This window comes from Rhincodon typus, chromosome 15, assembly GCF_021869965.1.
Source record: "Rhincodon typus isolate 14 chromosome 15, sRhiTyp1.1, whole genome shotgun sequence".
NCBI classification, from domain to species: domain Eukaryota; kingdom Metazoa; phylum Chordata; class Chondrichthyes; order Orectolobiformes; family Rhincodontidae; genus Rhincodon; species Rhincodon typus.
In genome coordinates this window covers 35478120-35497019 of record NC_063346.1, presented here as the reverse complement: position 1 = coordinate 35497019, position 18900 = coordinate 35478120, and the positions used below count along the sequence as shown (strand labels likewise).

The following is an 18900-nucleotide window of genomic DNA, read 5'->3' as shown; positions in this document are numbered from 1 at the left end:
TCTGTACTTTCCTTCCCTCCCCACAATTAGATGAGAGAGCTTTTGACAATTGCTTCCGTAGGTTGTAATTTTGAGAAATGTTTCTAAAAACTTAATTTGGCTGTACAAGTTTTCCTACTAATCTCACCTGTTGAAATTGTTGCGTGGAGCTTCTGAGGAGTTGATTTTTATCGTTAATTAAGGACCAAGTTCTAATTTGGAATGCTGGAAACAATATTACATTTTTTTTTTAACGTTAGCCTTGTGTGTTTCTTCCATGAAAGCTGCAGTGTTAAAACTATGGGGAATGAAGACAATTGTGTAGTTTTGACCTAAGGAAGTGTAATCTATCCATGCTGAAAAAAAATGGGATTATCTTAAAATAATGATTAATAGCTACTTTGAGAATTTCCACAAATGTTTGTTTAGCCCTGCAGTTTTTCTAATAGATAATAAATGAGCCTCTGAACTTGAGTTGCATACCTTGCAAATGCATACATTATGTCTATATCTGGGTGAGAAAAAATATATCAATGTATTGCATACATTTTGTGTACGCCGTTTGTGAATAGATCAGTTGAGTCAATCACTGCTTTCTGGGGGAAAAGTGATTCATTACAATTTATGGATTATTTGAAGTTTTCGATGTCCAAAATAATCTTTTAATGAAAATGTATCTCTTGTATTTCAAATTTAATTAAGTTGTCTTTTCTTTACTGTTCTCATTGCATCTTTGTTGTTTTATTCTACGTCTTTAGCGTAGGACTTTGAGTGTAAATGTTTTGAGGCCAATCTTGCAGTCTGCCAATGGATTAAACACAGTTTTCCAAGATAACAGTGGCACTTAAATCAACAATTTGTACAATGTTTCTGTCTCACTCCTATAGAATATTTGTTTATCAACAAATTGTTTGATATAAAGCTAGAGGACAACTTTCACGAGCTTAATTCAGATATAAGTTATGTTGGGCTTCTCTTTTCAAAAAAAAGTGTCCGTAAGAAGCAAGTTCTGTTCACTTATTAAAAAGTTCAAGTTTGAAAGCTGGTGAAACCTTGACACAGAATCTCAATCAGATGACATCAAATTTAATGTTTGGAGTTCTCTTTGCTATAATCAGACTACTGTATGAATACTCCCCACCTTTCCTCAGCAATGCTGCTTGACTTGTGGCTTTCTTCCTCCCTTTACTGCTAATGAGTGCCATAGATCCATTAGTGAGTCACATTCCACACATTTTATGCAGCCCTACCTCAAACCTCCAACAATAAAACAACAAAGTGCTGCTGAACTTAATGTCCTCCGCCAAAATGGACTCGAAATGAAATTGCCGTATTGTTTCAATGAGGTTCAGGGCTAAAAGGGTGGGTTACTCTAGTTTGCTTACAGACATAGGGATTGGATTGTTGAAAGGGGAGGGGTTTGCTGTATCAAGATCCTTGAAGGTTGTAGGATTCTAACATACAGAGGATTTGAAAGGTGGAGGAACACTTGCTGATGAGAGATGGACATCATTGGCGTTGCAGAATTTATTGTACTCTTCTACTTGCATTTGAAAAAGTAATGCCCGTAGTTCTGTTATTACACATGTTTCGTTAACATGAATTGGCTGTTAAGCGATTGAATAGTGGACGTTGTTTGGGTAACGTGAACTTTCTGCTGTACAAGTACAGTGACTTTCTATAACAATTTCCCTATAACGCGATTTTCTGTGGGAATAGTGTGATTTTTTTTTTTCTCGCTCACTCGCTCTCTGTCTCTACGGCGCAAGGTCACAGAATAACATGACTGTGTTATAGGAGAACTATCTGTGGTCATAAAGTGTTAGATTGTGGAGGAGAAGAAGGTTGCTTATCTGTTATTGGAAAGATAGTGAGTTGGGTTTGTGTAGTTTTTCATTTTAGGTGTAGTATTATTCCTTGATTTATCTCCCAAAATGTACTTCACATAATTTGGTTTACCATTCTACCAGCTAGTCTTTTTTACTGTTCTCCGCACTGTTTGACAACCCTCAAATTTTTGTTTTCTCATCAGATTTCAAATTGTATTCCTTATTCTAAAACTTGTACCAAGAATAAAACTACCTAGCACAGATCCCTTTCAAATACCACTTTTCACTCCTCCCTTCCACACAGTAATGCCCATTTGTTGAGATTTTACTGTGCACCAACAAACTTTACATTCATCTTATATACCTGAACAAGTATACAATCCAAGCGAAAGTTTGGATAAGTTGGTGATTGTGGATAGTGAGCAAACATCTTAACGGTTTCAGAAGTCATTCCATATACACTGCTTCTGTTGTATTGCCTTTAATTCGTCATGCCTTCAAAAGAAAACTTGACTATGGGCAAGGCCTAATAAATCTGTGGCTGTTCTTGATAAGCTTATACATTTCAAACTGTGAATTTTGAGTCAAGGCATTGTGATGTCTGTGGGAATTCTGAGCCATTTTGCCTTTGGGTAGGACGTCTTCGCCTCCTCCTAGTGAAAACTTTAGATAAAATATTAATTTCAAAAATGCTAATTTGCAACTGTATGGGTCAGATATGACCTACAAAGTGCAGAGCAACTAGGTGTGGTGAAATGAGGTAGACATTATTGAGCAAGGTATTAGATATTCTCAGCAAAAAGGCAGTGCAGACGGCAAAGATGTTCATGCTTTTTTTTTTACTTCTCTTCAAAGCCATACAACTCTCCATCTGCCCACCCTGGTCCAGATTCCCTCGAATGTGGGCAATGCAGTGCTGTTTGTTTCTATTGAATTATGTCTTATGTGAAAGAGGGGTGACACCATCGAAGCAATGGCGAAACTGTGCAAGTGACTGTGTTATCAGTCTTAATCCCCAGTTTCAAGAGTCCAAATTAGGAAATAGGCTGAATTGACCCTTTCTTTGATGGAGGATCACTTTGTCACCCCACATCTCTAGCTAGAGTCTTGCAGGCTGAGACAAATGCTGCCTCTCCCCTATGTGTCCTTGAGGTTACATAGCAGATATTAGTAAAGTATACTTGTGGAAATCACAGAAAGGAAAGCAAAATAAAGCAAGATAACTTCATGAAGCTTTGGTACCCTTATACAATAGATGGGGTTTGGTTAGCTTATTTGGCAGAACGGCTAGTTTGTGATGCAGCGTTAGAAGCTTCTCAGTCTCCCCCCTTGTTTGAGATGTGGTAACCTCCAGTTAGACCACCACCAGTGTTATCTTTCCAAAGAGAGTACAGCCTGGTATACTAGGTCTGGTATACTATGGCAACTTTTCCTGACTTTACAATAGATATGGTTAATAAATCAAGGTATTAGCAGCCCTAACTTGAATTTAATGCATGGTTCCCATCCAACAAAAATGTTAGTCAGTAAGCTATGTTAAGATAAAACTGCGCACCAGAAACTAACTTATTTCTTTAAGACCAAATGAGTAAGCTTGAATTGAAGTGTAATTGAGATAGACATAACTGCTTAAGGTCATGAGTTTATCAAGAAGAGCAGTTTCTCACAGCTGTGCAGAGTTGTTCTTGAGTTGTCTTGACAGTTTAGTCGTCTTAATCAACAGGCAGGAAATCAGACTAAACTATTGGAAGGCCCTTGTGACATAGTGGTCGAATCCTCACCTCTGGGCTGTGGAGGCCTGGGTTCAAGTCTCCCCTGATCTAGAGGTGTCTAATAACATCTCTGAACGGTTTAATTAGAAAACAAATCAGCCTAGACTATGTAAAAGGTTCGGATAAAATCCTAAAACAACAATTATCAAGTTTGTAGTTCATCATAGAATCCCTGCAGTGTGGAAACAGGCCATTCGGCCCAACAAGTCCACACCTCCCCTCCAAAGAGCATCCCACTCTGACTCATTCCCCTACTCCAGCATTTCCACATGTCTCACCCAAACATCCCTGGACACTACAGGCAACGTAGCACGGCCAATCCACCTAGCTTGCACATCTTTGGACTGTGGGAGGAAACTGGAGCCCCCAAAGGAAATCCATGCAGACATGGGGAGAACATGCAAACTCCATACACAATCACCCGAGGGTGGAATTGAACCCGGGTCCTTGGCGCTGAGCGGCAGCCGTGCTAGCCACTGTGCCACCCTTTCTCTTCCTTCTTGCATTGGCCGCATCAATGTCTGACTGCATAATTTAGAAAACTAGAAGATGAACAAATTTTGGCCAAAGCTGGGTCAGTTCCCTTCTAAAAACGAAGAACTGTGAATGCTGGAAATCTGAAACAAAAATATAAGTTGTTGAAGAAACTCAGCAGGTCTTGCAGCATCTGTGGAGAGAAAGCAGAGTTGATGTTTTGGGCCCAGTCATCTTTCTGCAGAGTTTCAAAAATTGGCTGTACTTCCTTTCCACAAATGCTGCCAGACTTAGTGAGTTTCTCCAGCAATTTCTCTTTTTGTTTCATCTCCCTTCTATTCTTTCTCATCAGCAAAGGATACAAGCCATCCAGACCTTGTCTACCTGGAGTTCTTTTTTTTTTTTTTGAAAAGAAAAATTCAGAAACAATTCCTTTAATGTAGTTCTGTTACTTATTCCATATCATCTGGTGCGCTACTTTGCATTTACGCTATTATTTGTTAAAACTCAAAAATATCTATTTGATATCTGTGCAATACCTGTTTTTCACTCTAAGCAATACTCAGGTGGAGGGAGTTTATCTCCAAAATATTCGTGCTGTTTCCTTTTATATTGTCTGCTAACTATTATATTCTCTGTATTGCTTAAAGGCTTCAATATTTTTTGACCTCCTTCTCCACCCCCCCCCCCCCACACCCCACACACAACGTGTGCACACAATCATTTCTCTTTGTTCATATCTCTATAAACGCACCTCTAGACTACAACCCCTTTCCTGATTGAAAGTTAGCCTTTTTATGATAAAACATGATGTATCATCACTTGCTGCTCATTTTTCTGACCACCTCATTTACAATAGCTCGATGAATTTTACCTTTTAGAACTCTGCACCATTTATTCTCTGACTTTTTTTTTAAAAATTTCACCCTTTACATGGAGCCTATCTGTGGTTGCTGTTTTTTTTTAGTTCTCATTCCGTTCAGTTATTTTTCCAAATTTGTTTTCTAAGACAAAATGGATGTTGTCATTTTATATAATTTATATAATGAAGTTCATAAAATTAAAACGAAAGGAGTAAAATTGGGTGGCAGGTGGGAGAGAAAGCTTGTTTAGAAATATGGTTAGATCACATTTGGATTGCAGCCTGTTCTTCTCCATATTGCTAAAAAGGCATAGACTAGAGGCACTGGAGAGGATGTTAAAAGGATTTACTAAGAGGAGGATACTAGAAACTGGCGTCAAACATTCTTCGAATCTCTTTACAAATAAAAGACTGAAATGTAACCTAATTCATGCCTTTTAAAATTATGAAGCTTTAAAATAGTAGTTGCATAAAAGGTATTTCCGCTAGTGTGGAATCCAGATCTAGGTGTCAGCAATATGAGAGCCCCTAATGAATTCCTTGTTGAATTTGAGAAATTTCCTTGCTCAGATTACTTAGTTTACCACACAGTAGTAGATGCAGATAGCAAAAAAAATGCAGCTAAGGGGGTTAGATAAATTCACTTTGGGTAAACGGGACCGTAAGATGTACAGTTGTGGCTAGATGGAGAATCTCCAGATCCTTGTCCTCTGCATCAATCAGGGTTGATTTGAATTTGTACTGCAAGAATGTGATGCAGTTATGTATTTTGAGTCCCAATAGTTTTATAGTTTGTTCTATATTTTTATTCTCCTAGCCACGGAATGAAAAAAATATTTTCCTGTCGTGGTATTGCAATTGCAGTGGAATGTTTTTGGAATCGTGGTCACCGAAATATAACTGTGTTTGTTCCTCAGTGGAGAACCAAACGTGATGCCAAAATTACAGGTATGTTTTTACAAGAAAAACTAAAATTTGCACAAATGTTGAAAATTTTGTGATTTTTGTTTGAAAAGTAACGTTTTACGTGCACTGAATTTATAAGTGTGCTGACTTTCTTGAGGAAAAGAGCGATTATTTCTTTAGAATTTCCTGTGAGCAGTTCTAAGTTGAACTCAAGTTAAATTAACATTCTTGGTTCTATTCAGACTTGCACAAAATCAGCCATTGTTTATTTCCAATCTCTGACTTTTTAAGGCTTCATGTATGTAAATATGAGTGTGCACAAATTTGAAAAAATACTTGGACAATGATAGCCTTTGGTTCGTCAGTACAATAATTTTTTGCTTTCCATTTTGAAGTACTGGTCTCAAAATTACAAGGTTAGTATGATAAGTATTCTCTTTTTTTTGAACAGAGCAGCATTTCTTAACTGAACTTGAAGATCTCGGTGTGCTTTCTTTCACACCAGCCAGAACAGTGTGTGGAGTAAGAATTGCATCACATGATGACAGGTAAAATGACATATCCAGCACATCTTCCCTGTATTCTTTACTTCAGACCATTGACATGAACTGGGTTATTTGAACTTGGTTATTTTCTGATATGGATATTTCTTTAATTGCGGTTTTATAGTTCTGTAAAATCAAACAAGGTTCAAATGATGGACAGTTAATTTTAGCATTTACTTATTGAATTGGCAGGCAACTAGCATTTGCCATGTAGTGCTTTTTCTTTTGATATGTGGTCGCAGTGGTCTTGAGAAGTATCATGTAAAAGATATTGTAAATGCAAAAATTGGAAACTGATGGGAAACCATAAAGCAAATAGATTGAAACAGTCAAGTAATTTGAGCTGATTGAAAACCAGAAAGAAAGGCAAGAAGAAATCTAAATGAACAATCATAAAACTTGGCATTTCTGCAGCTTTATGACAATGGGTACAGATTGTTCAAACAGTAAAATTTCATAGCCTGTTAGTACTGTATTCATTTTTTTTAAAACTGCTGATGTACTGAATTATGAAATAAGAACTTGTGTTGGATATCTTCAAGTGTAATTAAGTATAATAAAAGTCCCTCGTTGTAATGGATACCGTTATAGCCAGAAAAACGTGGCATTCTAAGACAACCAACAGGACCAACTGGCAGCTATTGACTTTCTTTTAGGTCGTGAAGTGAGAAAAGTTATGATGGAATATTAAAAATTGCAGTGGCATAAGGTGTTCTTTTTTTCCTTCAAACATCTCTAATTTGTAATAGAAATCTATTAATTTTGTAGTAGTGTAATCTATAGGCCATAATTGATTAAGGTCAAGCTTTTTTCACATTTTCATACTGTTCCTAGGTCCTGTTTATCATAGCTTCGATATTAATGCAATTACATGATTTCATTTTACATCTTTAACATTGTAAAATGTCACAAGAAATCCTGGCACCAAACCAAGTAGTGATCAGTGACTGAAGTTGTTATTCAAGTATTGGGAAAAGAAATTAGTTTGAGATTCACTGTCAGTGGCCTGTTTTATAAGAAATTCAAGACTGAGGTAGTGACAAAGCAGTAGGAAGTTAAAAGAAGTGATGGGTTGGATGTAGATTTGCAAAGTGCAAAACTTGAGATATAGTGAGGTATTTCCCATCTTCAGTTGCTGTAGTTAACAGTCTTTACTAATATTTTCAAGATATTTGTGTTTGCCGTTTTACAGGTTTTTGTTGCACCTTGCTGAGAAAACTGGTGGGATTATTGTTACTAATGACAACCTCAAAGAATTTGTTCATGAATCTCCAGCCTGGAAAGCAATAATTCAAGACAGGTAACCATGTGGCAGTTTTATTATTTTAGTTGTGTCCATTTACTATAATAAATATGTCTTGAAGTAAAGGGGATTTATTCATGTCAGGACATGACTCGGCATTAGGATCTTCCAAAAGGGATCATGGGATCAGAAGGCATTAAGAAGGCAGCCTTGGTCTCAGAAAATTGAAGGCACGTGCAAGTTTGGGGATGCTGAGAAAGCAGTCTAGGAATTTGAGTACAAACATAAAAGTCCCAGAAAGTGCTCCTTGAGTCCAGCTGTAATTTTGGAACACTAAGCAAGGCACAATGTCTGGTGGCATTATTTCGGGTAGCCGGTGTTAATAGCACTGAATGGAGTGAGGTCTAACAGCCTTATGAGTGAACAATGGTAGAAGACTTTGACCCAAGTTGCCATTGCTGTGTTTTTTTTTTTAAACCATCAGACCCAAACCCCTCCCTCTGTGTGTTGCCATTGTTGTCGTAATTTTCCAAACCATTCATTGTTTTCTTTGTGCCCTTGGACATCTTGTCCATCGCGATTCCTGAACTCAGTTTTGTCTTCATGAGTAGTGCTTTGTAAGTACCAGGCTGCCTGCTTAAAATAATTGGATTGATTATGTATTTACATTAAAAAAAATAGAACGTGGAAGATGGGGGCATGAATCGGCCAATGACTCCTTGAGTCTGCTCCACCGTCCAGTATGATCACGACTGATCATTGAGCTTGATACCCTAATCCTGCCCTCCCACCATATCCCTTGATCCCTTTTAGCCACAAGAGCTATATCTAGCTCCTTGTTGAAAACACAATGGTTTGGCCACAGCCACTTTCTGTGGTAATGAATTCCACAGGCTCAACACTCTCTGCGTGAAGGCATTTTTCCTCATCTCAGTTCTAAAAGGTTTACCCCTTATCCTTTAAACCGTGACTCCTGGTTCTTGACCCCTTCCTCTATTCTTTTTGCATCTAAATTGTCTAGACCTGTTAGAATTTTATAGGTTTCTATGAGATCCCCGTCCTCCATTCTTCTAAACTCCAATGAATGCAATTCTAACCAACTCAATCTCACCTCCTCCATCAGTCCTGCCATCCTAGGAATCAACTTGGTAAATTTTCACTGCACTACCTCTAAAGCAAGAATATCCTTCCTCGGATAAGGACAGTATTCCAGGTTTGAACTCGCCAATGTCCCATATAATTGCAGCAAGACATCCTTGTTTCTGTACTGTAATTCTCTTGCTATGAAGGCCAACATATAGTTTGCCATCTTGACTACATGCTGCACTTGCACACTTAACTTCAGTGACTATTGCACAAAAACACCCAGGTTTCATTGAACATTCCCTTCACTCAGTGTACAGCCATTCAACTAATAATCTGCCTTCATATTTTTGCTACCAAAGTGGTATATAATTCCGTGTTTTCTCACTACCTCTTTTTTTTTTAAATAGTGTAGTTATGTTAGCTACCCTCCAATCTGTAGGAGCTATTCAACAGTCTAAAGAATCTTGTAAGATGACCTCCAATGCATCCAGTATTTCTAGGTCATTTCTTTAAGTGCACTGTGATGTAGATGATGTAGACCTCTGAACAAGGGTCATTGGACCCAAAACGTTAACTCTGATTTCTCCCCAAAGATGCTGAGTTTTTCGAGCAAATTCTGTTTTTGTCTCTGATCTAGACTTTGAGATCCTGGGGATTTATGAGCCTTCAATCCCATCAATTGTGAAGGCTGAAGCTAAGTATGAATTTAGTTTGTAAGCCATTTCTTTTTTTTTCCCCATTATAAATTCCTCTCTTTCTAACTGTGTGTAATTTTCACCAATTTTTTTCTCTTTCCGTATCTATTCATACATTTGCAGTAATTTCTTGTGTTCCCCTTCAAGCTTACTCATTCTGTACTTTTTCCTTCCCCTTAGTCCTTCTTTGCTGACTTCTAACTGTTCCCAATCCTCAGGTCTGTTGCTTTCCTTCTTGCCAATTTGTATCCCTCTTTTTTGCATTGAATACTATCTCTATCTTTCCTCATAAGCCATGGTTTGGCCACTGTTCTCTTTTTGCACTCTTGCACCATACAGAAATAAACAATTTTTGTAGTTCACCCATTCACTTTTGAATGTTTGCCATTGCCTGTCTACTGTCGTTCCTTTTGGTAACATTTCCCAGTCCATCATATTGCCCTGCCACCATTGTAGTTTGAGATTCAGAAATATACTTTCAGAATTACCTACCTCACTCTCCATTTTGAGGAAGAATTCTATCACATGAGCAACCATAATCCCCAAGGGTTCTTACAACTGCATTAAGAATTATTCATTTCTCATTGCATAATACTCAGTCTAACATCACCTGTTCTCTAGTTGGCTTCTCAATGTATTGATCCAGAAAACCAGAATTCATCCTCTGTGGTATTGTGACTAATTTGATTTGACCAATCTTATGCAGAGTAGTCGCACCCAATTTGCCTCTGGCCCAAATTGCAGGAGAATTCTGCAATCGTTGCACTCCATGCCTTGCAACTTCTAGTGCAACTATGACATTGAAATCTGTTACTTTACTGCATGCATCTCTGATTCCCTGTTTAATGCCATTCCCAACATCACCACTACAGTTTGAAAGCCTATATACCACCCCCACTAACGTCTTTTGCCCCTTGGTATTTTGTCAGTTCTATCCACACAGATCCTACATTGTCTGAGTTAGTATTTTTCCTCAATATTGTATTTATATCCTCTTTAACCAGTGATGTATCTCCACCACCTTTTCCTTCCTAAATACTGAATACCCCTCAATGTCTGATTCTCATCCCTGGGCACCTTGCAGTCCTGTCTGTGTAATCCCAACTATATCACACCCTCTTGTATCTACTTGCGTGCTTCATTCATCCACTTTATTTTGAATGCTCTGTGTGTTCAGGCACAAAGCCTTAAGGTTTGTCTTTAACATTCCTTGCCCCATTCCTCTTTTTTTTTAAACTGTGGACCTTGATTTTGGTGTTTGATTGCTTTGCCTATCACTTCTCCATTGCCCTCTCCTGTCTTGTTCTTGTCCTTAATTCCCCTTCCTCTGACTCCTTGCTTATGTTCCCACCCCGCTGACAATTTAGTTAAACCCTGCCCAAACACTCTAGTAAATGTTGTCCTAACGCATCAGTCCTGCCCAGTTGTAACCTGCCAATTTATACTGGTCCTACTCTTCCAGAACCAGTCTAAATGTCCTACGAATCTGAAATCATTCCCCTTACACTATCTCTTCAGCTGCTATATCTTGTTATTTCTACTCTGACTAGCACGTGGCACTGGTAGTGATCCTGAGATCATGGCCTTTTGAGATTCCACTTTTCAATTTGTTTCGTATCTCCCTATATTCTGCTTTTAGGACCTTCTTTTAACCTATGCCATTGGTATAAATGTGTACTTGATCATTGACTATTCACCCTCTCTCTCCAGATATCCTGTACCCGCTCTGAGACATTCTTGACCTGAGTACCATGGAGGCAATAGGCAATCTTGAATTTTTGTTTGTGGGCTCACCTACCGATTCCCCTTACAACTGAATCCCCTATAACTATTGCATTTCCACACTTCTTGATCCTCTCCTGTGCAGCAGAGCAAATTATGGTGCTACAAATTTAGCTGTTGCTGTTCTGCCCCTGAGAAACGATTCCCCTCAATAGTGCAAAGCAGTATATCTGTTTTTCAGGGGAATGGCCACAGGGGATTCCTGCATGTCTTGCCTAATCCTCTTATAATGCCTGGTGATTACCTATTCCCTTTCTGACTGCAGTGTGACCACCTCTGTTTACGTGCTATCATGATTCTCTCAGTTTTGCAGATGCTCCAGTGCCCCCCCCCCCAGTCACTGCTCCAACACCAAAAAAACCTGGACCCTTCTTTCCTGTTCCTTGTTACTACAGAATGAAGCCCTTCAAAACTGTAAACCACAAAAATACCTTACAAACTAAAGTGACATTTTCATGATTGCAACAGTACAAAAATAGACAGTCTTAGTGTGCTGTTAGTTAAGTGGCTGACTTTCTCGGTCATTAATGGACTAAGTTCCACAAACAGTAGTCACTTCAAACGTTTATTTATATAGTTTTCATAACTTGTTAGTTGCCAAAGGATCTTCATGCTTTAACATTGATTTAGAATAAACGTAACTGAAATGAATAAAAATGTATTTATTTTAACAATTTACAACTCTTGGCTGAGATCATTCATTGTTTAAAAAAAAACCTTTTGATTACTTTCTTGAATACTTCTGTATCTTGCAAAGACTTTGAAAAGGCAAATGAACTCTTATCCTCTCTGAATGTGAGAAGTATGATTTTGCCTTTCAGTGGAATTTCTCCATTATGTGTAGTGTGTTGATTTTCCATAGTAAATGCTCTAAATGTTGTATGAAAAGTCAAGCTCAAAATTAATACATTAATTTTTATGGAGAAATATCCTTGTGTGACATGCAAGAATTTCACATGTTCCCCATTTTATTCCTTCTAAAAAGAGTAACTTGTGATATTGTTCCACAAGCACTGGTAGTCCCTAGATCATAGTAATTGACCAATTTTTGGCTTAGTTGGAGCTTGGCTGATGTCAGTTGCTTTATCACAAAGTACAGCGCCACCTTGTGATTTGACTGCACAAATACACCTTCCAGCAGAAGTAACTAGAAGTGGGAGCGGGAAAACTGCCTGTGGATCATGTAATCATATAGTACACCATTCAGCCCATCAAGTCTGCACATCTACATTAGTCTCACTTGCCCACACTAGCTCCATAGCCTGAAATATTACGACGCTTCAAGTGTACACCCAAATTAGGGTTAGGGACCTAATGCCATCTGTCAACACAGGTGTTCCTTGACAGGCACAGAGAGAAACTCAGTGCCCAGACGGAAGTCAGCAAAGCTGTCTCTGTTGGAAAACTTCTTAGTTCAGTGACCTTTGCACTTGGCCTCTTGAGAACTGTCAGCTGATTAGAGTTGCAAGTCTCCTGGCGAGGCATTGTCACTTTCTGGTGAGTTGGGCTTATGCCTTTTTATTATTTTCTCTGCTGCTCAAAAGCATAGGTTCCAGTTATGGTGCAGTGATTGTTGCTTGGTTGAGGTTATGTAACTGCAAACCATAATAATTTGGCGTCTCAGTACAACATTAATACTGTATAGGGCACCTCTAAATGGTGCATTCAGCTAATTAAGTAATTGCAAATCATCGTTTTTAAAAGTTAGTTTCTAAACTTAAACACTAATGTTTATAATTCAAATCAATAGATTCTGGAATTGTGGAATGTTTGAGAGAATCCCAGTAAAATGCTATAATGTTGTAAGTTTAGCTTTGTGCTGAAATTAAAGCTGCTGTAATACTCCTTAGAGTGATAGTCATGCAGGACAGAAACGGACCCTTCAGTCCGACTCGTCTGTACTGATCAGGTAGACATCCCAATCTGACCTAGTCCCATTTGCCAGCACTTGCTCATATTCCTCTAAACCCTTGCTATTCATATACCCATCCAGATGCCTTTTTAATGTTGTAGTTGTACCACCACCTCCACTTCCACTTCCTCTGGCAGCTCATTCTGTGCATGCACCACCTTCTGTGTGGAAAAAGTAACACTTCGGATCCTTTTTTAAATCTTTCCCCTCTCACCTAAACTGATGCCCTCTGGTTTTGGACTCTTTCCCCCCCCCCCACCCTAGGAAAAAGACTGTGGCTGTTCTCCCTATCCATGCCCCTCATGATCTTTTAAACTTCTCTAAGGTCGCCCTCAGCCCCAGCCTATTCAGCCTTGCCTTATAACTCAAACCCTCCAGTCCCAGTGTCATTCTTGTAAATCTTTTCTGCACCCTCTCCAGTTTAACAACATCCTTCCTATAGCAGGGTCACCAGAATTGCGCACAGTATGCTAAAAGGAGCCTCACCAATGTCGTGTACAGGCACAACATGACATCCGAACTCCTATACTCCATGTTCTGACCAATGAAGTCAAGTATGCCAAATGCCACCTTCACCACACTGTCTACCTGCAACTCCACTTTTATGGAACTATGCACCTGCACCCCTAAGTCTTTTTGTTTGGCAATGCTCCCCAAGGCCCTATCATTTACTGTATGTCCTGCCCTGACTTGCATTACCAAAACGCAACATGTCACATTTATCTAAAGTAAACTCCAAATGCTACTCCTTGGCCAATTAGACCATCTAATCAAGATCCCTTTGAAATCTGAGATTATTATCTTCAATATCCACTACACCACCCATCTTGGTCTCCTCTGCAAGCTTACTAACTGTACCTTCAAAATTCACATCCAAATCATTTATATAAACGACGAACTGCAGTGAATCCAGCACCGATCCTTGTGACACATCTCTTGTCACAGGCCTCCAGTCTGAAAAGCAACCCTCTACCACCATCTTGCAGAAGAAATGAGCAACTGTTTTCCTGAAATACACCTGGAAATATTCTTGCATTGATTTTTATTTTAATATTCACTTTGTTTGATTTGATATGTTATGAACCATTTCTTTATAAATTAGGTTACTACAGTATACATTTGTTGGAGATTTAATCATGTTACCAGATGATCCCCTTGGAAGGTATGGTCCTGGATTGGAGGCTTTTCTGCATCAAGTGGAGGCTTCCAGGTACTTGTCGCAATTAGACTGTTTATCACACACTTGGGTAACAAATTACTTTGACTTACTCCACAAGTCTCTTCTGAGACAAGTGTTTTATATTTTTGATGTTTTGTTGTGCTGAAGGCTCTAACTGCTTGTTGCAATATAGTTTTATGAGCTCAAGGAATATGCAGTGTTTGCTGAAATAATTCTTTGTGATTTAATTTGAATATTGTCAATATTTACAACAGTGCGAGTTACAATTACATGTTTGCCTGATATCTCTTTGTTTCAGCAGGAAACATTAAAGGTTTTTTTTGCCTTCCTGAGGTATTGATTCCAGTTATGGCCTATCTATTGTCAACAATATTGAGTCAACAGTGTTCAAGGATAGGCTATAGAACCTTCTGTCTTTCATAGCCATTTAATGTTTAAACTACCTGAGGCAATGCAAAGTTGCCATCCATTTTTTGTAACTGTTTGTTTATTTTCAGTTCAATTATATGCTGCATGTAAGTAAACCCTGCTATGGTGCTCCACAGCACGGGATCATGAGTCAATTTTACCTCAAGCATGCACTGTTATACTGTTTGTGGTATCCCAAACATGTCAAATTGCTCTTTAATGCTAGATGTAGTTTTGATTTGATGATCTGAATGTTCATCTCTGAGAGCTGAATCATTCCGGTTCTCCATTACTAAATGTGCTTATATAAAGCATTTATATTACCCTTTTATGTTGTTTATGGTTATTTTCTCTTGTAATTTTTTTCTGGCTTTCTAAAATCCCTTATTTGTTAAACTGGCTACCATGCAGGTGTTTGTTTAGTTACTTTAATATCTAATCTATTCATCTCTCAAGCCTTCATCTTTGATTCATTTCCTTTTCCCCCTACTGGGATACATTTGATACCTTTTACACCCCCCTCTTTAAATAAAGATTATTTGAAAGTTCTCATGGTGAGTGATAATTTTGAGTGCACCAGGTAAAGTTTGCTCTAAAACAAACAGTGCTTATCTTTTAAAAGAGATCTTGTTGATTGGATAGGCTGTTGTGTTTTTCATAATTCTGTACATGTTGACCACCTTGCTGCTGCCTGGTCAACTGGGCAGAGAGGATGGGAATGTGTTTCTTGAGTAAGGATAGCCAGGTTTCTTGGCGAGAAGACTACTTTGTGGGAACGGTGAGCTATTGATGGGTCTCTGTAGCTTCCTTGGCGTGTCTGGTGTGCCAGTACATGATGGATGAGACAAGTTGGACAAATAAATGCAAAGTACTGAGGATGCTGGCGATCCGAAATAAAAACGGAAAGTGCTGGAAAAACTCAGCAGTGGTGACCATCTCTGTGGTAGAGAAGCAGAATTCATGTTTCGAGTCAATATGACTGTTCGGAATCAAAGAGGAGGTCATATCAGACTCTAATTCTCTTTCTCTCCACAGGAGCTATCAGACCTGCAGTGAGAGAATTTACTTTGGATGTAAGAACATTAGATAAGACCATGACTAATCCACCATAGGCCTCAAGTTCTCTTGTAGTTTTTCCTCATTGCCCCAAATGCCCCACTTTCAAAGATCTGTCTACCTCCTCTTTAAATACATTGTGATCTAGCCTCCCCAACACTCTGGGTGAGAATTTTAGACTTTCACTGGCTTCTGAGAAAAAAAATCTCCACATTTCAGTTTTAAATGTTTCCCCTTATTCTGCCACTGTTCCCCAGTTTAAGACTCTTTTTTCCTCCCCCAGTGGAAACATTTTCTCAACATCAAGCCTGTGAAGCCTCTCTTGTATGTTTCATCAAAACCACCCTTTATTCTTAACTTTACTCAGTGAAGGCCTCAACTATTTAGCCATTCTTGGTGAGCCAACCCTTTCATCTCCGGAGTCAGCCCAGTGAATTGTTTTTTTTTTTTTGGATGATGGGGGGTGTTGGGTGCACTGAAGTATTCAGCAGGCATGTTGCAGAACTGGTGGGTTACCTTTCACCTGAGGGAAGATGAAGTTTTTACATTATATCGTTTTTGTATAACTTTAGATTGTGGGTCTGAAATTACGAATCCAATTGAAAATGGGCCCTTCAACCGAAAGAGTTTTGGAGGGCTTAAAGACCTGCTCGTGCAGATACAGCTGCTTGTGCAATAATACATTGCATAATAAAGCAAATTGCACATTTAGCAATTCTTAGCCTGAAAGTAATGCCGTCTTCACACATGTTCCCTTTAGAGCTTTGCCAGAGAGGACAAATGTCGTACTTCATCCAACTGTACCATCTTCAGCACTGCATCCCACCTTTTTGCTCGAATCGAGACGACCTGAGATGCCCCCTTTGCGAACAAGAGAGGAAACTGAGCAACTAAAACAAGATTTGTTGAAGATATTTCCTGAAGTCAGTCAAAGGCAGAAAATTGATCAAATTCTGGCAGCACACCCACACATGAGGGACCCTAATGCACTGTCTGCAATGGTGCTGGATCAAGAATAAATTATTGTGTAATGAATATTGAAGTGTTGGTAAAGTTAGAATATTTTGGGGGTCCCAAATCTAACTTTATTGTTGATCAGTTGTAGAGAAGCAAGGCGCTTTTTTTAATATATATACCAGCACAATTGCTTGTCACAGTTGAAGTAAAAGATATCCTTTGAGACAAAAATACTGAGTGTTTGCGCAGTCAGTGGCTTGAACGTTTTCTGTGGGACAGAAGAAACTGCCACAATTCTCATTTTGATGAATCTACTTCAGCTTATAAGTCCTCCTTTGTCACAGCTGGTGTAATGGAGTCAAACATGTTTTTATCTTATTGAATCTTTTCAGTTCAGGACCTGTGGTGACGGAAATAGCTTGAAGAACAGTATGGGAAAACCACTATGTTGTTCTTCACTTAACCTTTTCAATATTGCGATACGTAACAAGAACAGAAGAGAATATTTGCAAAATAAGTTTCAGTATTAGATTTTGCAAATACTGAATATTCATTGATATAATATTTATAGAAAGCCAGTGTATAAACTGGGTGACATTTTATTTAATTACTGGCTGGAAAAAACCTGTAAATAGTACACAAAATATATATTTTTGTTCAGATTCAAGTGTAAATTTTGAAAAATTCTCTGATTGGATGGCAACACTTTTTGAGAATGTATTTTGTTAAATAAAACCCGTTAAAACTGTAGCTGTAAACATAAACATAGCTGCTGAAAAACTTAAAATTAGTCACTACTGTGATACCAAAAGTCTTATTAAATTTGTATTTTAATACTTTGTTTTCTAATATGCTTTTTTTTGTTTCTCAACCAATTTCTAAAATGTAGTGTCACCCAGCATTGTTGTCAGTGGACAGTAGCTGGTAATTGAATAAAAGGTTTCTCTGATCTCTGCACATGTATCCAGGAGGCAGGACCATACAGACTAGTATAATCTAGAGGTCTGATCCCTGATCTCTGCATTAACTGATCACATTGTGGGTTCGTATAAATAATAACATTTTTGCTACGATGGAGTGTGGGTAATGCTGTTCAGTGTAGCTCAAGAAAGAATGAATTTATTCTAGGGGAAGAAAAGAGCAAGCTGATAACACCTTTAAAGCTCCTGAGAAATTATTTGCTATGACAGTTTGATATTTTTTAAGAAATTGAGTAATGTGCATTGGAATGTCCTTACAATTAGCTTGATCAGATTGAATTATCAAGATTTTATGTGGATTAATTATTTTATCATTGGCTTCAGTAGTTTATTCATCTAACTGGTTTCTTTATCCAATATTATGTACAGTGTTGTTACCTCTTAACAGTTGCAAAATTGTTATTTAAAGTTTGTAAATAATTTGTTTTTCCTTTTTAACTAAAACAGCCAAAATGAGGAACATTTTAAACTCCTGTTGCTTGTATGATGCTGTTACTTCATAGGGTAGTTTATGGTATGGCTGTCCATTCAATTTTGTGTATTTGAAACTAAAGCATTCGGTAACATTTTTACAGTATCTTTAAGTTTAAAATCTCACTTACTTTGCAGTCTTGTACAAATGCAGTATTTTACAATTCATTAAGTTTTTAATTTGTATCCTTAATGGGTAAAGTAAACTTTTAACCTCTTTGGGTAAGACAGTGTTTCCTTTTGTGTATGTTAGCTGGATGCTCCTTCAAAGCCAGTGTGTCTCTATTTTAACCCTTCAGTGCTTTACTGAGTTCAACCAAAGAAAGTCCCAGATTTCCAGTTTCCAAAGCGTTGTGTTCCGGTTTTTTGTTTGAAGGTTGAGACCCGTATGCCAACTCGAATCAACTACAGCTGTGTACATGAATGGCCATTTGGTAATACAGAACTTGTGTATTGCTGATAAAAGACTGTTTGAAGCATTTAGCCATAAGTTCATCAGGACTCTCAATAAAGGGGGAATAAACATTTTGTACTGTACAAATAACATTAACTGATGCATTCTTTATGACAATTCCTCAACGAATCACCGTTTACTTGCTAACCAATCAGCATTATCTTCTCGTTCTGTACAAATGTTTTTTCCCATCACTGGTAGTCTTATAAATTGTCCTGAGTGGGGGATTAATAGCTTCAACAAAAGTCTTCTTTTTTCATCACCATTCAAGTATGTGGAGTACGTGATCCTGTGTTATATGGCAAAGAA

At 38.2% G+C, this 18900-nt stretch overlaps 1 protein-coding gene across 1 annotated transcript in view; it reads left to right on the top strand.

Annotated features, from left to right (window-relative positions):
* Window positions 1-18674, top strand: part of n4bp1 (nedd4 binding protein 1) — a 30740-nt gene extending 12066 nt beyond the window's left edge. Inside the window, exons 3-7 of the mRNA XM_048605709.1 lie at window positions 5734-5864; window positions 6274-6370; window positions 7560-7667; window positions 14188-14295; window positions 16490-18674. Of these exons, the coding sequence (XP_048461666.1) occupies window positions 5734-5864; window positions 6274-6370; window positions 7560-7667; window positions 14188-14295; window positions 16490-16748 (703 nt within the window). The 3' untranslated portion in view covers window positions 16749-18674. The remainder of the gene's footprint in view (window positions 1-5733; window positions 5865-6273; window positions 6371-7559; window positions 7668-14187; window positions 14296-16489) is intronic.
* The last annotated feature ends 226 nt before the right edge of the window (window positions 18675-18900 follow it).